The sequence below is a fragment of the Podarcis muralis genome, chromosome 1 (genome assembly GCF_964188315.1).
Source record: "Podarcis muralis chromosome 1, rPodMur119.hap1.1, whole genome shotgun sequence".
NCBI classification, from domain to species: domain Eukaryota; kingdom Metazoa; phylum Chordata; class Lepidosauria; order Squamata; family Lacertidae; genus Podarcis; species Podarcis muralis.
This window is the reverse complement of record NC_135655.1, coordinates 79,892,677-79,917,287: the sequence shown is the minus strand read 5'-3', so window position 1 is coordinate 79,917,287 and position 24,611 is coordinate 79,892,677. Positions and strand designations below refer to the sequence as shown.

Here is a 24,611-nt window from a genome sequence, read left to right as displayed (position 1 = left end):
GGAAAAAATCCACTTTTCATAGTTACAAAGAGAACATGCCTGCAGCATGTGCCATGGTCATAAACCAAGGAAAAAATAGAACCTCATTTATCTTTAAAAAAGGGGACGTGTGTGACATAAATCTAAATCTCACGGTTTGAAGTAATCTGACTCATGCTTTTTTAAAGTTGGCAGATATGGGGCTGAGTTTAAGGAGAGTCACAGAGACTTAGGTAGAAGCTGTGACAAAGATAAGGACAGCCTGGGTGGAGGCTGCTGTTAGTTGCCCTGATTCCTACAGGGCTTTAAAACATAGCACGGCAGTAAATTTATTAAGCTTAACCCTGAGATGATGGTTAATTGTTTCTATAGCACATTCAAACATTTTTTTTTAAAAAAATGTTATTTAAGCTTGCAACCTACTTAGGCTGCAAGAAACATTTCATCTGTTACTTTACTTAATGTGGAGACAATCTCTGTGCAGGGCTGGGAGATATATTGATATATATAGTCCAAAATTGAAGTTCATATTGTGATAATTGTTTAATAATATTTGAGTTGGCAGTTTTTCCATTGTAGGCATGAAAATATGTGTATTAGCTGGTCAGCCTATGAACCCATAAAAGAGGAAACACCTGAACTATTCTTCATACAAGAGGGATAGCCAGTCAGCAGCCCACAATTTCTCTCTAGCCCCATCTTAATGTTTGCAGCCCATTCCTTCATATCAAACCTGACAGTCACCTCTGCCTTACACACAACTTCCAGTGTGAGCTCTCATTGCCCAGTAGGACACTTGCTATGTTCTTCAGATAGAGAGGGGGAGACAGACTTTACACAGCCAAAATCTTTGGATGCAATGATGTCATAGTGTATGTGGGTGTTCCAACTGTTGAACAGCTTGGCTGGGGAGCACCTGGCTCACAAGCGACAGTGTTACATCATACATGTATCTTCCTTACATGAGGCAATCAGCATATATAGCAGCTCTGCTCAAAGTCACCCAAAGTGAGCTGAATCTGGTTCTCACAGCTCCACATCAGACCCATCACCCATTTCTATGTTGGTATGAGCAGCACCCAATAGGCTGGTAAACTGCTTTCCTTGCACTGCATTATGATTTCCTTCTTGCTGAAAGTTGGGAGTCCAACAGCATCAGGAAGGCCACAGGTCTGTCCATGCCCACCCCACCGCCAATATTGCACAAATGCTTTAATGTCTCTAGTTACTCTCCACCCGATTGCAACTCTGTTGTATATGTACCAGTTTATGCATTTATTAGAGAAATACACAAGATGGTCTATGGTAAGAGGTGGTGAAGATTCTCTAGCGATCCTGGATTTTCTGCACATACCTGAGCAACACGCTTGGTGAAGCACTGGTGCTCGAGTTATGGGGGCATATTGATAAAGGAGCAATGCTTTGCCTATGTGTTTTGTCAGCCCCTTATAAATTGTTTTTAGAAGACTACAAGGGCATGACTTGGGCCAAACTGGGTGGCTGCAGAGGGAGACAGGGAATAGTGCTTGTAGATTTCATTTGAGGCCTTCTGTCTCTTGCCCAACTTAATCAAAGTAGCAGGCCTATATTTTGAAACATGTCTTCAGAATGGTGTGCAGCTTCTTCTGACTCTGAACTGGGACAAGAGATGTTGGTGCAAGACTGTGATTATAGAATTTCTAAGGGGGTGGGGACACAAAAATCCTATTCTACATGAGACAGACAGTACAAGCCAGTTGGGATTCTGTGGGATTCTGTATTATTACTAGAGCAGTCAAGTACAACATTTTCCTATTGCCTAGAATGGACACACAGGGGAATGTGGCTCCAGACAGGGAGGACTTCCTGTCATACCTGCTCTGGAGCTTCCTCCCCCTGTGTGTGGCCAGGTAGATGGGCATGACCCTAGCTGACCGGATAAAAAGGGCTGGTCACGCAACCATCTCTCTCTTCGACTCCTACTCTGTTACTCAAAGTCTTGGACTCTCCTGACTCTTAGCCAGCACATGGCTACACCTTCAGATAGGATGGAGCACACAGGTGGGAAGTCTGAGATGTAGCTCAGACTCCTTTTCACTGTAACCACAAGATAAAGACTGCCTTCAGATTACTGCTGTGAACTGAATGCGAGTAAAACTTTATTCTTACTTTTAAAGAAGACTGTGCTGTGTTATTGTTATTTTAAGAGGGCAATAAAGGGGAAACTTACCAGGAACAATCCAGACTGGACAAGCCAGACTGGATTGCTTAATTAAAGGATTCTAATGAATCATCAACTTGCTTCCAATAAGTTGCAAAGGGAATAGGCCCTGCTGTTTACTCACTAGTGTGAGTGAGGAGGGATAATATAAAAGCAATATATTCTTTCCTACCTTCCTTAACATTCCCACATTCTCACCTACGGCCTCCTCACCATGTTTGAAGCCATTCATATATGGGGACTATAGATTCCTAGCACATGTCTTAAACTGACCCCACCATCCTTATCTTAAGACCTTAAGGAAGGAGCCCAGCTGGATCTGAACAGCAGCCCATCGAGTCCAGCATCTTCTTTCCCCAACAATGGCCAGGCATCTCTCACTAGCAGGGAGAACGTGGAGATTTCATGTTAGTTTGTTTTTTAACGTAGGGAGTAGATGTTCACAAAGCTGGTCATTCGCCTTCTAGATGCGAAGCTTAGCACTTATGCTCTTCCACTTTCCCATAGCTTGCTGCTTTTAAAACACAAACCCTCAAGGGCAACTTTCTTGCCTGCATTTATACCAACCCACCAAAAAAAAAAACCCCAAAAAACCCCACCCTCTTTTGCTGTTAAATACATCGTAAGATATCGTAGCCGAACCCCTTGGGGCTTGAGGGGTGGCAGCAATATTATCAGCATCTGTCTTCCTTTCTCTGGTCGCTTTGCTTCTCTCTAGCAGCTTGAGCGCCAGGTGGGATGACGCCGTGGGAGCTTCGTCCTGCAGCTCCGTCCTCGAGTTTAAATTTGTCAGGCTGACCTCACCTGCTGCACGGGCTGGAGAGGGGGCGAATGGGCGGGGAGCCACGCCGCGAGAGCTATTCCGGGAGACAGTGAGCACCTGACAGCAGCAGCATCGGAGGAATTTTACAGCCAGTGGGCGGGATCTAGACGAGGGACGAGAAGGGGAAAGGCGGCACTCTCCGTGATGCAACAGTTCCACCCAGGAATATCCGGGTGCAGGCGAGGGGCCTCCTCCTGCCCGGCTCCAGGGAAAAGGATTCCTGCCTGCAAATGTCTTTTTCTCTTGCTTCGGTTAGTTCAGAGAAGCGAAAGGGGGGGGGGGGAGAGAGAGATCGAGCCCAGACCGAACGTGGTGATAAGGAGACGATCAATGGGGCGGAGCAAGGCGTTGAGTTTAGCAGCCAGGAATTAGAAAGCGGGGAGTAACAATAGCAAGGGGGCGTAGCGGGAGAGCGAGATCTGAGGTCCGCCATCACCAGCTCTACATAACAGCACGAAAGAGATCCGGATTTAACTAGGAAGCGGAGGGAGGGAGGGTGTAGCAAAAGGCGGCGAGGGCTTTTAGCGCTGGGATCACTCAGAAGCCAGTTTTGAGCAACCGTGTTTGTGCGTCCACACGCGCGGGGGGGGGGGGGTAGGCTATGGGCCACCGCCGCTAAGAGAGCACGTTGGCCGCGGCTGCTGGGAGCGGTAGAGGGCGTGTCGCTCGGCAAGGCCGATCATTCCGCGCCTGCACCGCAGGCTCCGCCTCCGGGTAATTTTGCCCACGAGTGGAGCAGCGCCACCGGGAGAGGGAGCGTGTGCCGCGCAAGCCCAGCAGCGGCTCTCTCTCTTTCCTCAACCCTTTGGATATTGTTTCATCTTATGTTTAACCAGCCCAACTCCGAGCCTTCAGGCGTCGCCTTCCTCCCCAGCCTCTCGCTTCGAAGTCCCTCGACACTTGCTCATCAAGAACTCGTGCCTTTTCTTCAACCCGAAGAACGAGAGGAAAAGAGGCGCACATCCTGAAGGCGCCGCCGTGCTCATTTATTTCTCTCCTCCTGAGGAGGTATTGCTCTTCGGCTGCCGAGCGAGGGCTTCTCAGACAACTCTTGAGGCCGCGAAGGGCGAGCAAGCAGAGCGAGAGGGCAGAGCCCAGAGGCTCGCGAGGAACCGCCAGACTCTCTGGGCACACGGGGCTTTGCCACATGGGGAACAGGGCCTGACTCTTCCCTTCCGGGAGCCCATCAGCAATCCCTTGAAGTAGCAGGAGGGTGGCCTTGGCAAGGAATGGCCACAGACTCTCTTAGCCCCGGTAGTAAAAGGAAGTTCACTGAACTGAAAGCAAAAGAGGGGTGAAAGAGAGGGGGTGTCTCTTCCCCTTGGAGGTAGGAGCCTCAGACTCCCATTGCCTGCACCTTTGAGCAGGATCAGGCACCTTTGAGCAGGATCAGATGCCATTTTGCAGTCGTTTTTTCCTCCCTCATCATTTTCTGCAGCTAGCGCAACAATAAGGCCCATCATACACTGTCCTAATAATAACAACAACAACAACAATAATAATAATAATACAGTGGTACCTCTGGTTAGATACTTAATTCGTTCTGGAGGTCCGTTCTTAACCTGAAACTGTTCTTAACCTGAGGTACCACTTTAGCTAATGGGGCTTCCCGCTGCTGCCGCGCCACCACCGCACAATTTCTGTTGTCACCCTGAAGCAAAGTTCTTAACCCGAGGTACTATTTCTGGGTTAGCAGAGTCTGTAACCTGAAGCCTATGTAACCTGAAGTGTATGTAACCCGAGGTACCACTGTAGCTGATACTCGCTCAATCTGCCACAGGTCTATCCCTCTTCTAAGAGTGTGTGTTGCGCAGTGCGAGCCCACTTCTTATTCAGCCTTAATACACACACCTCTGTCCCTGCAGCCTCAAGATCCATAAAGACATTGCCTGCCCTTTAACCACATTTTTGTCCACACAATCAGGGCAGTTCAATGATGAATACAGAAAACACTTCTGTAATTTACCACATACTGCATATAACTACTTGGGAAGTTGGTCATTAGTGTCACCCTGCTTAGCAGAGAAGTGTTTGACCAGGCTTTGGCACCTGATAAAAGATTATGGGGAAGTCAGGAGTGATCAATTTCCCCTCACTTCTCTGAAGGGTAGCACAAAGGACTGAAAAACCAAAGTGGTTACACACCCAACATGGGAAGTTACTATTTGAAAACGCATAATCTGCCTTCCGCTGGGAAGTGGCTTTTATTTCAAGCCTTTCTAATAAGTGCTGCTCTTGCAGAGCAGTGTTTTCAATTGTATGGAAGAAGTTCTCATTCGATGTGAGTAAGTCTATAATAAACAGTAATCATAACTTTGGGGGCAATAGCTAACTGCTTTTTTGGAGCCCGCATAACCCAGTGGTGAAGGCAAACCAGTCATCTAAACCTGTTGTCTCCAGCCCACTTTGCAACTTGGCATGGCCATGTTGAAACCACTTTAGAAAGCATCCAATGGTTTGCCTAATGGCAACTTGTGTTCAAATGTCTCCTTCCCTGCTTTTCTTGTTCTCCAAAAAGGTCCTTTGGGGATAGCCCTTCTTGATTCAATCACACAGAATATCTGAAAAGCTTCTTTACACTCTAGCCTTTACCTCTCGTTTAACTTCGTCTTTCCCCTTACTGCTGGTATCTGTATTAAACTTTGGTTTTTTCTTTAATCATAATTAACAATGCATCACACAGCAAAGTGCCTTTTATCCAGGGGAGACCTAATCAGTTTATAAACCACACAGGCACCAAAGAGACACCATTTGAAGAAGAAGCCTTGTGAACAATGTTAAATCATGCCACTACCATTTTTTCTAACCATTTGTTTTGTGGGGTCTCAGAAACTGAAAGAGGGGTTTTAACTAAATGGTATGTGCTTCAAGTTCCCACTCTCCACATTTTAACACTTTCTACACACACACACACACACACACACACTGGCCTTTTTCTTCAGGCATGTTAATCTCCTTTTAGCTCTACCCCCTTTTATGCTTTCTTTGAATGGAGCTTCCTAGCTGTCTCCTTTCAAAACTATTGAGAAACAACTCCTCCTTTAAAATCCTTTCTAAATCACACTTCTTTCACATCTTTTTCTGAACTATCATAGACCCACTTTCATGCCGCCCACAAGTAAGTTTGTTGCTGTTTTAATGATATAGTGCAGGTGTGAGGAACCTGTGACTCCTCAAATTAGAACATCCACCGTCCCTGACCATTAGCTATGCTGGCTGAGGCTGATGGGAACTGGAGTCAAACTTTCTGAAGAGCCACAGGGTTAGCAAACTCCTGCTACAACAGCACTTTGCTCAAGCCCTCCACCCCCTTTTGAGGAGGAATTGTATCATCATTTTGTTTCACATTGAATCTTCACAGACTGAAGATTCAAATTCTTTCAGAGCCAGAACCCTATTTTGTTGCTTTTCAGAACACACCACAGCATAGTAATCTGGAACTCTCATGCTGCATATGCCACATCGACCATATTTCTCTAGGCAAATGCTTATCCTGCTCTCCTGTACAGTGGTACCTCGGGTTAAGAACTTAATTCGTTCCGGAGGTCCATTCTTAACCTGAAACTGTTCTTAACCTGAGGTACAACTTTAGCTAATGGGGCCTCCCGCTGCCACCGCGCTGCCAGAGCACGATTTCTGTTCTCATCCTGAAGCAAAGTTCTTAACCCAAGGTACTATTTCTGGGTTAGCGGAGTCTGTAACCTGAAGCGTCTGTAACCCGAGGTACCATTGTATACACCAATTACATTGTATTTCCTCCAAAGACCAGTTGGGGGGTCTCACTGAATAGGACTGGTCAGCCTACAGGCTTCTGATTTAGCCGTTATTATTGACAGGATGTTTCAGACGATTCCTTTTAGTCAGATCACATCATACATACAGTCTTGTACCATGTTTGTGAAGACGGTTTGATCTTAATTTTCACCCACTTCCACTGTGACCCCTAAGCATACCTTGGAGGACATTCCTAAGCAATAAGCATGCTTAGGACCAAAGTGCCATTTCACATAGAGTAAGCTCTGGAACTTCACAAATAGCCACAAGGATGTAGCAAAGAATGATCACATTGGGAATGCTTGCACAACATGGTCATGGAATACAGCAAAATGCACAAAGAGTGAAGATGCTCTGGAGTTTAAGCACAGGAACCTGCCTCATACCCAGTCAGACCAGTAGTCCATCTACCTCAATATTGTCTACACTAACTGGCAGCAGCTCACCCGTGTTTCAAGCAGAAACTGTGAGTTGAACCCAAGTCCTTCTTCATGCAAAGCAGATGCTCTACCCCTGAGCTGCAGTCCTGCCCCACAGAGCCACAGAGTAGGACCCCTCAATAGTCCCAATTAGGTCTGATGAATATCCTGGCATGAAGGGCACTTTTATGGCACTCCTTTAAAACTAAGTGCAGGAACACTTAGGATAGTGTTATTACTTAGCCAATAGGAGGTGCAGGAGATTCTGGAGGTGTGCCAGATTGTGGGGGGGTTGCATTCATCTGTTGCTGCTCTATTAGTAGGATGCTGGTAGAGGAAAGGAAGACTTGCGTCAATGAGATGTGGGGAAGTCGCAGAAACTGCCAACATAAAGCCTTTTTAAAAAAATTGGGTAAGTGTATGTCATTTAGGATGTAGAAGTGATCTCAGCTTTCAAAAGCAGCATATGTGTTGACAACCAAATGCTGAGGATGAACAAACGTAATGCACACGAGCCTCCCTGGAGGTACCTGGCTGGCTGCTGTGAGTAGATGGAATGCTGAGAACTGCGTTATGGGCTTAACCCAACACAGCAATTCCTTTGCCAGGCCTCGACGTCTGGTCAATGTCTTGACTCTTAATAAGTAATAGCTGCCCATGCATTTCAACCAAGGTCATAAATGAAGAGAGAGGGACAGCCATGCTAAGAAATTATTGTACGGTGCTTGTTGGTGCTGTGGAATAGCTACGGCAGTGTCCTCCCTTTGTAAGTGGTCACTGGTGGGTGCAGGGTAAGGGCAAACTCTCATTAATGCAGCTGAGTTCAAAAAAGATCACAGAAATGCAAGCAGAGTGGAATGAGACAGTTCATCAGGCTAATTCATTTGATGGGGCTAAACAGAAAGAAAGTGGACAGGTGTGGAGCAATGAAAGTCTGGAATAGTGCTGGAGTGTGACTTTATCAGAGCACAAAACTTTCCCAATCCACATAATAGAGGTGCCCTTTATCATTTATTTATTACATTTATATCTTGCCCTTCCTGCTAGGAGCTCAAGAAAGTGTATACGATTCCCCCCTGCTCCCCAGTTTTATCCTCACAGCAACCCCATAATGGTTGGTCAGGCTGAAAGAGTGTGACTGGCCAAGAGTCACTCTGTAAAGTTCATGGCGTGAGAGCTAATTTGAACCTAGGTCTTACCAGTGCTCTAACCACTACATCACACTGCCTCTGTAATAAAGTATCTACTCAGCAAGAATTTAAGTGCCACGATCTGCAGTAACGGGAGTATCTCAGCAAAGAAACATGAACAGGAGTAGGCAGCTTAATATACATCTCTGCTTCATATACTGTAGATTACAGTACAGCTGTGAAAAATAAACTAGTGACAATAGGATGGTGAATGTGAAAAATATTCTGATGGTACTGTTCTTTAATGGACTTTCATGCTTTCTTGAAGCACTGCGCGCAATCTTGGCTTTTCTATTTTCTAATACGAGAGGAAAGTGGATTTAGAGGCCTACGAAAGCTGAGCTGAAAATAATACAGCTGTTTGGAATGGAGGATTGCATGCATTAATGGCATTAACAGTGAATGCGGTAGAGGATGGATGCCATGTGTTCTTCCTACCTACACTTCTGCAAAAGTGAAAGAAATAAGACAGCAACTTTCAAAATACTAAGAGAGAGAGAACATTACAAATGCAGTACTGTACAATTAGCTCCTGGTAATGTTTGTCACAGGATATCACTAAGGCTCACCATTGAGTATAAATTTTAAATTAGAGCATAAGAGGAGCCTTGTGGGCTCATCTAGCCCAGCAATGTTTTCCAATAGAGATCAGAAATGGGGAACCTTTGCCACCCCCACCCCCCAGTGTTGCTGGGCTACAGTTCCCATCATCCCTGACCATTGGCCATGCTGGCTGGGGTTGATGGCAGTTGGAGTCCAACAATATGAGGAGGGCCACAGGTTCCCCATCCGAATTGGATACATCTGGGAAACTTATGATCAACATCCCTCCCATTTGTTCCAAGCACCTGGTATTCAGAGGTGTACTCCCCTGGCACATGGGCATCCCACCTATAGCTGTTGGCAACCTATTATTGCATCTGCATCCTTCCTTTTCTCTGATGTGCCAAGGAGGCGGCATATCTGGCTCACCCTCCACCTCCATTTTCCCCCCATCTGTGAGGCAGAGTAGACGGATTGGCCCAAGATTGGCACAGCAAGTGAGCTCTGTGGGTGGCAGGTAGGGGTTGAACCAGGGTCCCCTAGACCCAGTCTCACATTCTACCTACTATATCATGCAGGCATATCTGTCCACCTGAGCGTATGAGATACACAGGCTTCGGCCACTACACAGAGGAGGTAAGAAATACGTAAGCTTCTTTTAAGTCACAGTGAGATCCTCTGGAGAAGTAGATTCTGGCCACACTGTGGGAGACTTCCATTAAATTGAATGGGACAATAAATGCTGCTTTCACAAGTTAAATTAGGTTTCTTGCTTGCTCGCATAAACCTTAGGCTTCTGCTAGATATGTATGTAAGTGGTTGCTTGACACTTTCTCAGAAATCAGGCCAGTGCATTAACATGATCATACAGGCTTAGGAAGGGGAAGAAAATAACTATTCCAGGTCCGGCATCTTCCTGGATCCTAATAAATCATCGCCTGATCTAGCACCGGGGTCCTGAAGGCAATGCCACATCCACAAGGAGCTTATTCAAGGCTGTCACTTGAAGGCAAGACACACACCCTCCCCATACACATGAACTGCAGTTTTTCTCTACACACAAGGCAACAGAGAAAGTGTAGGCTTTCCACAGTCTTGATGCCACATGTCCCTGCGGGATTGTATCATCTATTGTGAGTACTGGGCCAGAAGCTGATTTGGTAGCAATTCCAGAATATAAAATGCGAGAGAGATATACTGTATATAGTATGTGCTGCGCGCATTTGTGCACACTGTGCTCAGGAAAGCTGCCTGTTTACCGCGTTAGATCAGCAAAACAAACCACTCCGGCTACATTCCCTCCAGAAAAGCAAGTGTTCACGGGCGACAGCAAACGTGTTGATGGAAGGAAGGAGCTGCCGCTGCCGGCCAGAGAAGCCCGCGCGTGTGTCTGGGAGGCAGGCGAGCCGCCTCTCATCCCGCCCGGCCGGGAAGCCGGTGGGCCGCGGTTTCGGTCAGGTTGCAGGGCATTCTCTTGCAGGAACAGCAGGTGCCTCGTCGGTCGCGGCGGCTCCGAGGGGAGCGGCTCATGGCGAAGAAGAGAAGCGGCGACCCGAGAGTGACTTTTGGGGGAGAACTAGAGGCAACTGGGAAACTCCGCGAAGTCCAAGGAAGACCGGAAGAAGATAGCAAGAGGCGGAGGGTAGCAGGAATTAAGTTGTGGGGTGGGGGGCGGAGAAGAAAAGGCGCAAGGCGTGGAAGGAAAGCGAGCAGAGAGCGGGGGCAGCTTCGGCCAAGCTCAGCCTTCGAGAGTCCCACCTCGAATCCCGCTCCCCTCAGGCGCCGCCAGTCCCCGGAAGCGACGCCAGCCGTGGGGCTGGTTCCTCCTCCCCTTAGAGTGCCCGAAGAGCAGGCGGCGACCTCGGGGTTCTCACGAGAAGTTCCCCTCAAGGCTGCACCCGCCAAAAAGCCCCGCTGCGCCCTGTCAGTCCCCGCGCAGCCTCCCTCAGCTCCTCGGACCAGAGACCTCGCCGCCTCAGGACTCGCTTCCCGCCACCGCCCTCCGGAGCCGCAGCTGCTAACACGTTCCTGCCCCCCTCCCGCTTTGCCTCCTTGCGAGGTGCCGACCCCCCTCCCCCCGTTTCCCCGCCCAATCAGCCGCGGGCATTCTTCGCCTTCCTTTCTCCTCCTCCTCCTTCAGGTGCGCGGAGCAGCGCCGCGACCTCCGCCTCTTTCACACACAGAGACACATAGGCGCTCACACAAAGACGGCGGTTCTGCCCACTCGCAACCCGGAGCAAGCGCTCGGTGCTGCCTGCACAAGGCAGGCGGCGGGGCGGCGGTCCTCTTTGCCCCGACCGACGTGCGAGGGAGAGGGGGCTCCTCCGCGCTTACCTTTGGCCGCCTCAGGGTCTAGGTACATCTTCTCGGCGGCGCGTCAGCCCCGCGGGCTCCTCCTGACAAAGTAAATCCCTCCGGGGCCGGGGGGTGTGAGAGATGGGGCGGGGATGGCTGCCTGGCTTGTAAGTCCCAGATCGTGCGAGGGCGACGGGGCTGCTGCTGATGCTGCTCCCTCCTCGCTCACTGCCCAGCTCCGACTCGCCTCCCCGGAGCAAAGACCATCAGACGCTGCAAGGAGGCGGCGGAGGGAAGAAGCCACAGGCTGCTGGCGGCCCAAGAGTGACCTCCACAAACAGGTTGGAGTCCCAGGCGACGGGCGGCGAAAAAGCGGGAGCCGCCGGCATGAGGAGAGCAGGCGAATGAATGGAGCGAGGGAGGGAGGCGCCTTAGTGGCAGGGGCTCGCCCTCCCGCTCCTGGGCTCGCGGACTGATTCTCGTCCACACAGGAACATGCCAAGCCTCCGGAGCCCTTCCCCTCCCCTCGATGTGTGTGTGGTGTGTGTGCGCGCGCGCGCTCTCCGTCTCGCGCGCGCCACGAGCCTGCGAGGCTGATTGCTCGCGCGTCTTGCGCTCGCCTCCCCTCAACTCGCGTCCACTTGCTGCTTGCTGCTGGTGGGAGAGGGAATTGCAAGGCGGGCGGCTGGCACGGCGCAGCGCGGAGCAGCGGCAAGCCACAGCAAGCGGCGCGAGAGACGGATGCTCCTTTCGATTGCGTGCGCGTCCTCATCCGATGCCGTCGTGCTCCCCGCTCACCCGATGGCACATACGAAAAGCACTTAGATTAAAAGAAGGGAAGAAAAAGGGTTGGGGGGGGGGCTTGTTTCTGCTGCTACACTGGAAGGGGCTGGATGAGGGTGTTCTGTAAACCAGTAGCATGCTAAATCCGCCTCGGAGCAGGTGTTCTGCACGCATACACGCCTCCAGCAAAGAAAAGGGCGGGAGCTTCCTCGGAAGCGAGAGTGGGGTGACTCGACTGCGCTAGGAAACGTGGCTCGGGGAGAGTCCTGCCCACCAGGGGTGGTAGAATCCAGGTCTAATACGTCTCGATCGTCCATTTCTAGAGGAGTTGACACCAAAAATGGGTCGCATCCTGTCCAGAAAAAGCTGCTCCAGGAAGCGGTAAGATCCACTTTCTCCTCTGGTCCACGCCACACACACAGTGGCCGACCTTCAAAGATAGTTGTGATCAAGTTTCATCCACACAGAGACACACACACCCCCGACACACGCCTAGTTCTCTGCGCACCCAGAACATGTTGCTCCCCGGGAGGTATGCATTTCCATTTCACGCCCTAACCTAGGGTGGATCCACTCCTGTGGACGTGGATTCCCGATCGAGCCTCCCCTCCCCCTGCGCTTAAGCGGCTGAAACGCGCACTGGAAACGCGAGCTCGCTTTTGAGCCGATAATCTGCTCCAGTGCGCACGCAGCTCCAGTTCAGGGTTTGTTTTTGTTTTATTCTTCTAGTAAATTAAGAGAAAGCATCGTCTCCCAGACTTCATAATAATAAGAGCAGGTTTCCTTGGCTGGCGGAATCTCGGTCAAGACCAGGACTGGATTTTCGCGCCTTGATGTGGATGGATGAATTCTAGCGCTCTCTGTTGGGTTAGCATTGAACACAGTGCCACCATTCCTAGAGCAAAGAAACACACACGCGGCTTCCTCTCTCTTTTACTACTGCTTTGACATTCGCCAAAGGCATTTCGAGTGGGGTGGATGGGGGTGGGGAACAAATGGTCAAAACCAAAAGGAAACCCAGTCTGCCGGCCCTACATCCTATACAAACTGACATGCAAGTTAAAAGTACAATGCCATGAGAGCCAACATAGCAGAGAAGGCGGCCTTGAGGACTGGGGACTTACCCCCATATTCCCTTGGTACTTCTGTTTCAATCCATTCTGAACTTTCTGTTTGGAAGTAAGTCCTCTTATTTCAATTTGTCTTCGATCCATTTGGCTGAGGTTCCAAACTTTTATCTCTAACCTTTTGATCCTTGGTTCACATTTCAAGTATCCTTGGACGTTTAGTGCTCAGTTCACATGCCAGCTTATCCCACGGAAAACTCACCTGGTGGCCTTAAACAAGACACTGTTTGTCATTCGCAGCCCCACCAATGCTGCCAGCCTGAGACTGGGATAACAGTACTGATTACTTGACAGAGTGAGCAAAACAGCACTGAAATAATGTATGTGAACTTGTGATTTGATCACTGTGTAAACAGTAATTAATAATAATCACATGAGTCACAGTCAGCTCCACATCCTGCAATCAGTCACTGTTTAGCCATCCATGCTTTTCATAAGAAAGGTTTTGTGTTAAAAAGAGGTGTACATAATGTTTTTACCATCCAGGACTAGAATTTCCCCTGGGGAACTGGATATTATTATATCTCAGTGGCCAAATACTGGTGGTGGCATGTGGGCATGCCCAGAATCTGAAATAAACAGGGCTACCACTCCCTTTCCCCCCATTCTCTCACTCTTTCTTCTTCCCTGCCTGGTGAGCTGTTCAGGGTGGGACAGATAACTCTTCAGTTATCCTTCTTCCATTGCTCCATCCATTTTGGTTGTCATCCCCATCCCCCCAATTTCCCACCCTTTCCTCTCCTGCCACTCCAGACTCCCCTCCACAGGGATGAAATTGGGCCAAAAGCTACATGATGCAGAACAGATGGTCTTCAAAAGTTTCCTCCTCCTGAAAAACTTGAAAATTGCTGAGGGTCTTGGCAGACCACTTAATGATTTTTTTCTGCAATTGTAGCAATTATAATGCACCTGTGCTGGATGCTGGATGATGTTAATTGTATTTTAATTGCTTCTTTTATTTCTTATACATATTGTATTTTATTGTTTTACATTTTGAACTCCATAGAGCGGCTGGAATGCGCCATCTCCTGCCTTCAACCACAAATCCACTGACACATCGTGGACCATCTGCATGAAGCTCACAGGCCACTGGTCATCCACAGTCTGGTAACCCCTACTCCAGAAAAAAGTATATTGTGTCTTTCTTTGGCCATTTCCCCACCCACCCTCCACTGCTGGAGCCGTTTTATGAAACACAGACACATCCACTGAATTTGCTCTACTACCATACACCTAATTCAGGACCAGTATTATCCTAATTTCTTTTCACTTTACCATGACATCTTTTTGTCCCTGGAACCTGGCTACTTCCCCTCACCACTCGTTTTATTTCTGACCACACTGCATCAAATTTATGATGGTTTGTGGGCAAGCATGGGTGCAAATGCACAAATTATTTTCATAGGGAAACCATTAGTTGTGTGGTTCCGGGAGGTGAAAGCCCTGTGTACCAAGAAACAGCAGGGGAGGCAGTGAAAGACATAGCTAAAATGAGATCTGACAAGACTGCTAGTCTGAATGGACCCTTGGGCTGCAATTCTGCACACAGTGGATCTGTTTAAAGTCAATGCAAGCTACTGAAGTCAATTCAAGTTAAGGAACCTGTATGTAGGACTGTACGTATGTAGCCCAGTCCTGTGTATATTTATTCAAAAATCAGTCCCTCTTATCTCCATAGGCTGAGGCTGTGTACACATTACCATGTACTCTGACTCCAGCGTACTCCTGCTGCTGGTATTTGAAGTCGAGCACACATGACGTTAGCCACATTCCATATCTATTATATAGTTTATTTAGAAATACTCCTGTTTCACATGCTTTCCTTCAAACCAGCTTCCACCCGACTTGAAAATGGAAGCTGCGGTTAAGCTGAGGTGTGTATATTTCAGGCTGTTGTTGCACATGTGCAGATGATAGCTTCAGTAAATTGGGATCTAATGCGGGGAAACAAATCAGGAAATGGTGAAGGCATCTCTGCCCACTCTCTGGTTTGTACAGAAATGTAAGAATGCAACTTGAAACATGGGGTGTGGGAGATGAACTTACTGTGTTTCAAACCACTTATGTGTACATAGCTTTATAGCTCAATTCTGTGCACATTAACTGCAAGGGAAACCCATTGAAGTCAGTAGGGACTTTCTCCCAAGTAAGTATGTGTCTTTCTCAAGCTGGAGCCTAACCCCACTGGACAGGCTCAATCCTCGTTGGGATCCCCTTAGTTTTGTTTCCATACATTTTTGTACCTCTGCAAACTTTAAGGTTTGCCCAAGCCTGCTAATATCTCGCTTCTTGGGAGTGATGCTGTGTTGGTTGCATAAGGATCCACAATCAGAGAATGAGGTTGGGTTTTTTTAATTAGCACTACATAGGATTTCCATGACAGATAAATGTGAAATATAGTGTTTTTTCTTTCAGGTCCTAAAAGCTGCACATTGTATATTTGGTTCTTCTAGGTCAGTGGTGGGCCAAAGGTAGATTGGCAATGATCTCTGACTCCCAACTGCTAAATAATGGCAAAAAAAAATGACACATATTCCAAAAATGTTACTGCTGAAATGAAGAAAGCTGAGGGGGACAAACCAGAAGTGGATTTCTGTGTGACAGAGTAAGGTAGCTGGTCCTCTGGAAGTTGCAGCCAAGGCACTATCTAACTAACTAGCTCTCTGACTAACCAAATCCATAAAGGTTGTTGCAAGGATACAATGAGATAAATGGTCAAGTACATTGCACACCCCAAAATGGCTTAGTGAGCATTCATTCCGATTTGCAAGGAGGTTAGGCAGTGCTGCATCAAGCAAGTGTTATGCTACACTTTCCAGTGAATTTTCCCGTCACTCTCCTTACCACAAAAGTCTATATATGGTGGCAGGGGGCAAAGTGTGTTTACTGCACACGAGCACTAAAACACATTTTAATCCACCCCAAATAGAAGCAGCCTAGAAGCTCACATTGTCGGGGGGTGGGGGGAGTTAAATGATAGAAAGTGGACTAGGATGGACTGAGATACGCTCTTTTCTTAGAAGTAAACATACACACCCTAGAGGTCTTTCTTTCATCTTGTGTTTCCAGTCTGGTTTGGAACAAGCATTTGGTGCCCTTTCTGCAGATATTTTATTTTTGTGCTGGCTTGAAACCAGATGATCTGCCTTCCTTCCTCAAATAGGTTTGCCATATGCCAATAAATGGGTGGCAGGCAGGAAGGACTGGAGCAGGCTAGGTTCTGCTACACACAGCAGGTGCCCAAACATGCGCACACAGAGCATTTAATATAACACGAGTTGTTAAACACTGGGCTGGAGTTTCAGCAAACTCAGTATTTTTCAGGAACAACGTATAAACATTTCCAGCAAGTGCACTTAATAGAAGTTTGTTTGCCAATTGATCTTACTTGCTTCCCTGGGGCTATGAGAAAACAGTCTTGTTTAAATGGGGAAGGCAAATGAATAGCTTGCCCAGTCTTTACCCTCCATGTGGTGCCTGCTCACATAGCTGGTGCATGAGTCTTTTTTGTGGGAACCTTTCATTAAACTATTGGTAAGAAAATCAGTGCACCATTCTTTTCACCACATTTTATAAACTGGCTTCACTCCCACACACCTTGCAACAGCCAAATTATACTACATTTCACACCAGACTCTCCACACAGCTCTTCCGAAATACACATAATTTCCGCTGCTTTGCAACCCATAACATTATTTTCACCATCCAATGTCATTTGCAAGGATCAGTCACACGAGGCTCCTTGTGTGAAGCATTAAAATGCTGTAATTTGTTCTGGATATCAAAGTCCTTTAGCACCTGCATGCACAAAGCAGATGTCAAGATAATTAACCCATGATGACCTAAGGATGCAGCCAGGGTGAAAAACGGTGGCTAACAGCAGCAGGAAGTTCTGCAGGATGAACAGGATAACCTTATGAAGAACTGGTGTAATAAAAACAGGCTTAAATTCAATGGAATCAAAGTTGAAGGTCATACATCTAGGGACAGAGAAACATTTTTCTTTTATCAGCTAGGAACAAAAAGGAAAGGAGACATGGATCGTGGCTGATTACACAAGATAACTGGCAGCCATTAATAGATGCAACTGCACTGAAGAAGGCAAGCTCTAAGGTTTGTTAAATCTAAGAAATGTTAATAGCATCCATTTGCATCATATATTAAGACTTAAAAATACTGTAGGTATTTTCTGTTGCGGGTCTATGGTGTTTCTAAGTTCCAAAAAGTGCTGGGAAATGTTTCTTGCTTACGCTAATTAACTTAACCCATGAAGGTGAGCTCTTGTGGGGAGGAAGCTGAGCTTTGTTCAAACTTATATTGTACAGAGGTTGTCTTGCTTACCCTGATGCCAGCAATGTTTACTTATTAAAGCTTTAAGGTGCCTGTCATCCAAATAGATTTCAGGGCGGTGTGCAATAATAAACTTGCAATTTAATGCATTGTTTAGAAAAGGCTGGTGAAAAAACACCAGCAACCTAGGTAAAAGCCTGTTGAAACAAAAGAAAACCGTAAAGTGCGGATATCCTAAAATGATGAAGAATCAGTTCGCCCTAATATTATGAGAACTGTTACATGAGGAGTCTATTACTAAGACTTTGATTAATGCATGTCTTACTCTCTTGCAAATGATAGCCAGGTTATTATGTGTACAATAGTCTTTGATGGGAAAAGGAGCTCAAACAAGTGAGGTTGCAGTCAAAGTAAGAACAATGTTGAATGTTTACTTCGCATGCCTCCTGACTCAAGAGGTCCACGTGGTCATTCCAGGGCCGCAAAACAAGAATGTGTGTCAGCAAAGTGGTGGTGCAGAGACTTGGGTTGCATTCCAAAACCCACTTATCTGGAGGTAACTTCGCTGAATTCAATGGGACTTACTTCTGAGAAGAGATGCATGAATGAGGCTCAACAGGTTCAAGTTTGATCACTTGGCCTGTTGACAGCTTGGATCTGGGATGGGCTGGAGCACAGCAATATCACTTGAGGGCGGCTGCAAGAAAGCAATCATGATGCAAAGACTGCAAGGAAAAATAGGAAGGAGAGAAGCTGGGGGTTGTGAAGGAAGAGGAAGAGTCCAAGAAAGAGCAAGTGGAGTGAGACAGGAATAGAAAGGAGGTAGGGGCTGGGAAGGTGGCTGCTATTTTTAGACTGCATACACACCACATATTGAAAGCACATGGCTTCCTTCAAATAATTCCCAGCACCCTTAACAAACTACAGTTCCCAGGATTCTTTATGGGAAGTCATATATATGGTGTGTCGGCAGCCAGTGGTGGGGATCAGTCATAGGTAGTGTGGAAGTGACTGGTGGCTTCATATTCCCAGGAGTGGGGTATCTGGAGCAGAAGCACTGAAGCAGAAGCTAGCTAGACTAGAGCTAGGGGTAAGCTTTGGAAAGAGGAGGAGAAGGATCAAAAAAGAGCTGAGTAGGCCAGGAAAGTAGCCCAGTTCTGAGGCATAAGAGGAAACAGAGGCCTAAGTCGGAAACCCTGAGGGGAAGGATTATGGGTGATTTTAGCAGTCAAACTGAACAATGCATATTTGCTAGTTAGTATTCGAAGGGGTTAAGGACCAGAGAGTTGTAATTGCTAGAGTTGGCTCAGTGAGGTCATATCCCCTTTTCTCCTGAGAGGAAGGAATAAAGCCTGTTTCCTCTTCCTCTCTCTTTCCTGCAAGCCATAGAGAAGACGTGCCTCAACTTAACTCCCATATTTTTACTGTATTTCACCTGCATTATTTTATTGCTACTCATAAGGAAAACGTATGTTTGAGACATAGAAACTGTAAGTAAATACTTTTAAACTTACTTTGCAATCTGTGGTCTGTTAATTGAAAAAGGTGTAAAAGGGGGTCAGCTGCTTCATGCAGCTGAAGAGAATAAATAAGGTTTAATAGACTATGTTGTTACACTTCACCAAACTGCTTAATGATGGGAATTAAATTCTGATAGGTCACTTTCTGCCACTGGAGAGACTGCAAAGCCTTGCACCAGCCATTTTTCTTTCTTAACCCACACATGTGGGCATCTAGAAGATTGATTATAATTAATATATACCAGTTCCCATCATAAGGGTGAGGCCCTGCCGGGAGGGAGAGCTACTAACTGTTGTCCTTTCTTGGCCCAGTAACTGTAAATAATAAATTGAGCCAGGAATTCTTTGCCACAATCTCAATAATATGGGTCTAATTTCTTCAAGCAGGGCACTCATAGCATCTTTTGATGCTCCAGCAAGCCCTGATAGTACAGCCTCGCTGACAGAGTCCCTGGTTTGCAACCATTAGCAGCTTAAGCTGTGCAACTACCTACTACTGGGGTGGGAAACTAGTCCTTTAGGGCTTGATTTATGAAAAAGAAGGAAAGTCCCTCATCTTTGCCTCTGCTGTGCCCTCTACATGTGTGCACAGGATTACTGTGTTCCTCTGAGGATAACATCAAGTGTTCTCTGAGTAAAACTGGTCTTATCAAATAATTCTGCTTCCTGCTGATATTGCAGCTGCTTCCAGTTGGTTCATTCTTTGAATACCCACCCCACCCCCGAAAGAAATTCAAGGCAGAAGTGTTGGCCAAGCACCTTGTGAGTAGGATGAAGTGGTTTAACCACACCTGTTGCTTCATTTAAGGAACTTTGTACAATCACAGAAAGTGAGCCAAATTCTAGAAAAATGTGGAAAATCTACATCTATCTCTGTAGAAATGGAAGTATGGACAATAGCAGTAACTGAAAAGCCTACTAAACACATGAAAGCTCTGGGAACAAGACACAAATGACTTTACAGAAACTTGGCCCTCCTTCATGACCTGGTCAGCTGATAATCCTACAGTGTGGCATCGTCTGAGGTTTCTAAACAGAGGTTAGATGGCCATCTGTCATGTATGATTTAGTCATGTATGATCTAGTTGAGATTCCTGCATTGCAGTGGGTTGGACTAGAATGACCCTCAGGAACCATCTTTCATTTAAAATACTGCCTCATTCCATTTAGGAGGGAGGGAGGGAATGACTATTGGGATATGTTGTTGTCATTTGTTAATGTACAATTTTTATCTGTACAATGTTGAGAACTAACTAAATAAGAAATATACGGCCAAAAGTCAACAAAATTTTACATGGCGTTAAGGCAACTCTGCTCTGTGCTCTCACTGGATTGTGGTAGAGAAACGAAGGCTGCCACCCACCCTATCACTGATTCTATCAGGGCAGGACTTTGAGGCAGGAGCCCAGGGCTCCACTCATTAGAAGGGTCCCAAATCCAGCAGGGCTGGCATGGCACATTTTGAAGTGAATGCACACTGCCATCCAAAGACACTGTGCGGGTGACCATAAAGTCTAAGGGTGAGCAGATTTCAGGCTGCAGGGGCCCCGCTTTGTTTTTCCTAGAATCCTAAGACCCATCAATTAGAGTGAAATTCTGGCTTGGGATAGGGGAAAACATAGAATTAAGGAACAGGCTCAGCCCATCCTCCATTCAGGGATTCATTTTGCAGTATCTGAGCTCAGCTCACAATCCTGCCACACAGAATTTCACTCCTGGTTTCCCTTCAAGCTTTCTTTAGCTAATTTTGAAACGGGAAGTTGAGGGGAGGGGACTTTTTTGTTGTGTCCCTAGCGTTAAAACAGTTGTGAGTCAACAACCCTTGCTTATCTACTGCTAATCAACCAGAGATCTGCCAGTAGATTCCCCATCTGTCTTCCGCTGATAAAGTCTATAGTCTGATAAAGCCTAACTGCACCGCTTGCAGCTTTGCTTCTCAAACACCCCTGCAGCAAAATATGCAAATAAGCCCCACCCAACTTCATAGGTTTCCGTGTCTGTCCGTGCAGTCAAATCTGCAGGCAGTGTCGATTTCCCACCACTAGGTGGCTACCCATTCGAGTGCTAGCGTTCCCTAAGGCTCATAGGTGTGAAAGGGCAATTTCCCCCTCCCTCATCTAACAAAGTGACAGCCTTCATTCCAGCCTCAGGGCTAATGTCTGCTTTTTTCCGGTCCATCTCACTGAGTGGCACCTGTCAAGCTGTAAAGCCTTCCGGCCCAAGTGCCAAAGCATGGAAAGAGCCAGCCATCAAGTACTGCTTTCTTTCATTCTCCACCTGTCTCCCTGATGCTGTTTGCCGATCCAAATAATACAAATGCTGAGAGTAAACATACAATGCAGTGATCCAAAAACATTTAGCACTACATGGGAGGGAGATGTAAATGTTGGGTGTATAGCGACATAACGGTCAAACCCTACACATGCTCACCATTTGGAAGCTAGTCCTCCTGAGTTCACTGAGGCTGATTCCCAAACAGTGTGTATGGGACTCCCCTGCAATGTGAAAGATGGAATTGGTGAAGCAAATCTGGAAAATGAAGATAAAACCCAGACCTAATATTCTGGGCTTGGGTGGCAATTCACTGAGCCCTGCTACCAAGCAACACCCATTCATTACAGTGAGGCATACACAGAACTCCATCTCAGTTCCACTGAAATAAATTGAGATTTGGGCGCAATAGTGTCTGCAGAATAGTAGCCTTGGATTTTCATTGATAGGCAGTTCAGTCTTTTACTCACCTCATTGTGTTCAGTGGACTTGCGCCTAAGTGTACAGTCTCTACGTTGCCATTTTGTGTTACATAGGAGCACCAGAAGTTGCCTCTCCAACCTGTCTCCTCCAACCTTTGCAAACCTGGCACCCTCCAGAATTTTGGGGCTACTACTTCCATCAACCAGAGCCAGTGTGGTGTAGTGGTTAAGAGCGGTAGTCTTGCAATCTGGGGAACTGGGTTCGCGTCTCCGCTCCTCCACATGCAGCTGCTGGGTGACCTTGGGCCAGTCACACTTCTCTGAAGTCTCTCAGCCCCACTCACCTCACAGAGTGTTTGTTGTGGGGGAGGAAGGGAAAGGAGATTGTTAGCCGCTTTGAGACTCCTTAGGGTAGTGATAAAGCGGGATATCAAATCCAAACTCTTCTTCTTCTTCTTCTTCATCAACCCCAGCCACATAGCTATGCTGGCTGGGTATGATTAGAGATATAGTCCAAAAGATATGGAAAATGAGAGTTTTGCAAAAGCTAGTTATTCTGTACACAAAGTCTTTGTTTTCCAAGGGCCATCTCTGGTACAAAAAAATAAAATAAAATAACTGAAAGCAAGATCATCACAACCAGCCTTCCACACTAGGTAAAGGTAAAGGTACCCCTGCCCGCACGGGCCAGTCGTGTCCGACTCTAGGGTTGCGTGCTCATCTCGCTTAAGAGGCCGGGAGCCAGCGCTGTCCGGAGACACTTCCGGGTCACGTGGCCAGCATGACGAAGCTGCTCTGGCGAGCCAGCACCAGCGCAGCGCATGGAAACGCCGTTACCTTCCCGCTATAAAGTGGTACCTATTTATCTACTTGCACTTAGGGGTGCTTTCGAACTGCTATGTGGGCAGGAGCTGGAACCGAACGACGGGAGCTCACCCGCCGCGGGGATTCGAACCGCCGACCATACAATCGGCAAGTCCTAGGCACTGAGGTTTTACCCACAGCGCCACCCGCGTCCCTAGTGTAGCCTTCCACACTACAACAGTGCTAACAGACAACAGAACATTACAAAAAGAAAGCATGTTGCTATATATATTCGTAATTTTACTTGGTTTTTTGAACTCAAAATTGGCAACCAGCTTTTTCTTTTCTTTCCACCCAACTTTTGTTGCTCTAGATTGAACTGGCAGTCAGCCATATGGAATTTGGCCCATTCCTTTTGAATTGTCAGGACTGCAACTGGGAAGCTGGCTAGACTGAATATGATCTATAAATCTGAGTTGGCAATAGGAAGACCAATATATTCTCTTCTCTCCAATCCCCAGCTACTTCACTATGAATTTCTATCTTGGGCAACCATACAAACTTTCCAGCAGCATCAGGTATTCCAGGATTTCCACAGCTGGCTGTCCACCCTGACGCCAGTGCACCTTCAAGGGAATCACCCTAATGTGACTGCAGAATGAAAGCTGTTCCATCTTGACAGGGTAATTACTCTCCAACACTTTGGATAAGTATATTGTGTTACTTTTGATGCAAGAGAGCTCCTAACATCCAGTCTTTGGGTGCTGGGGGTGGGGGGGATATTCTTTACAGATTAATCTCTGCCAACTGTTCCTGAAAATCTAAATCCAGATTACCTTGCCTCACCAGTTCTATGGCTTTCTTTTATCTTTGCATTCACAAAAATTCAGGTGAAATTCCTATTGGGACTATCAGTGTATGAACAGATTTAACCCAGCCACTTTTGAGGATGCTAGTCAGTTCTAAATCCAGTGGCGTAGCGTGGGGGGTGCAGGGGGGGCCGGCCGCACCGGGCGCAACATCTGGGGTTAGGGCAAATCCACAGGTTAGGGGGCGCAAATCCATGGGTTAGGGGGCGCAAATCCACGGGTTAGGGGGCGCAAATTACTTGCCTTGCCCCGGGTGCTGACAACCCATGCTACGCCACTGTCTAAATCAGACAGTTTCTGACTCTCAATGTTTTTTTCATTGTCCTATATTGTAAGATTTTTGGCAGAAGGTAACTGAAAACATCAACAGAACTAAATAATTTTTTAAAAAATAAATTGTCCAGTAGCACCTTACAGACCAACTAAGTTTATTCTGGATATAAGCTTTTGTGTGCATGTACACTTCTTCAGATACCAAGAGTGTACGCACACTAAAGCTTATACCCAGAACAAACTTAGTTGGTCTGTAAGGTGCTACTGGGCAATTTTTAAAAAAAATTATTTATTTATTTTGACTGCGTCAGACCAACACAGCTACCTACCTGAATCTAGCATCAACAGAATTGTACAGAACAACCTTACCTTTACAGAGCAAAGTATCCTCTTGAATTATATACCCAGCACATGGAACCTTACAAAAGGACAATATGAGTGGATTCTCCATGCCCTTACAGCAAAACGACTGATACTGATGAACTGGAAAAACAAAAATGTGGCTCCCTTCCACAATTGAATTGAAGACTTATACAAACTCGCAACATATGAACAACTTGCATATAAACGCAGACTTGCCATGGACATCATTGAATATTTGGAATCCATTCTTACAAATACTGCTATAGGTTAAGATCTGGTGAAGTACAATAACAACCTTGTAAAATATACAGTTTGGGATTTCTCCCCTCCCCCCTTTGTTTTCCCTTCTGCATGGGTTCTATTTCTCTTTCTTTGAGTTTCACCATGTTAAAATAATCTTTTTAAAAAGTTTCTGACTCTCTCCATAGTCAAACAGTAGTCCTCCAGGTCTTCCGGCAGATCTCTCTCTCGTTGCTTGCTACCCAATGCTTTTAACTACCGGTAGATATGCCACCTAGGGGTTCTTTAGGTTAGCCCCTGCCAAGGGTGCGGATCCAGGAAGGCACAAAATTGCACCTCTCCACTCTGACTCGGAGTGGCTAGGAGCTTGCCTGCCCACTGGATGGTCAACATCTCCTTGCCAAGGGTGCAAGGGAGCCTGGGTAC

At 46.8% G+C, this 24,611-nt stretch overlaps 1 protein-coding gene and 1 long non-coding RNA gene across 8 annotated transcripts in view; one reads left to right on the top strand and one right to left on the bottom strand.

The window, feature by feature from the left end:
• Positions 1–11,779, bottom strand: part of SYT7 (synaptotagmin 7) — a 228,479-nt gene extending 216,700 nt beyond the window's left edge. For 4 of the 7 annotated variants that reach the window (XM_028737069.2, XM_028737074.2, XM_028737093.2 and 1 more), the window contains exon 1: positions 11,263–11,779. In XM_028737069.2, the coding sequence (XP_028592902.2) occupies positions 11,263–11,290 (28 nt within the window). In that variant the 5' untranslated portion in view covers positions 11,291–11,779. The remainder of the gene's footprint in view (positions 1–11,262) is intronic. The other 3 variants (XM_028737102.2, XM_028737110.2, XM_028737119.2) reach the window with 3 other exon arrangements.
• A 135-nt stretch (positions 11,780–11,914) lies between these two features.
• On the top strand, positions 11,915–23,739 carry LOC144328574 (uncharacterized). Its single transcript, XR_013393808.1, has 3 exons — positions 11,915–12,387; positions 14,140–18,913; positions 22,962–23,739. It is a non-coding gene; the product is annotated as an uncharacterized LOC144328574 (long non-coding RNA).
• Positions 23,740–24,611: the final 872 nt, after the last annotated feature.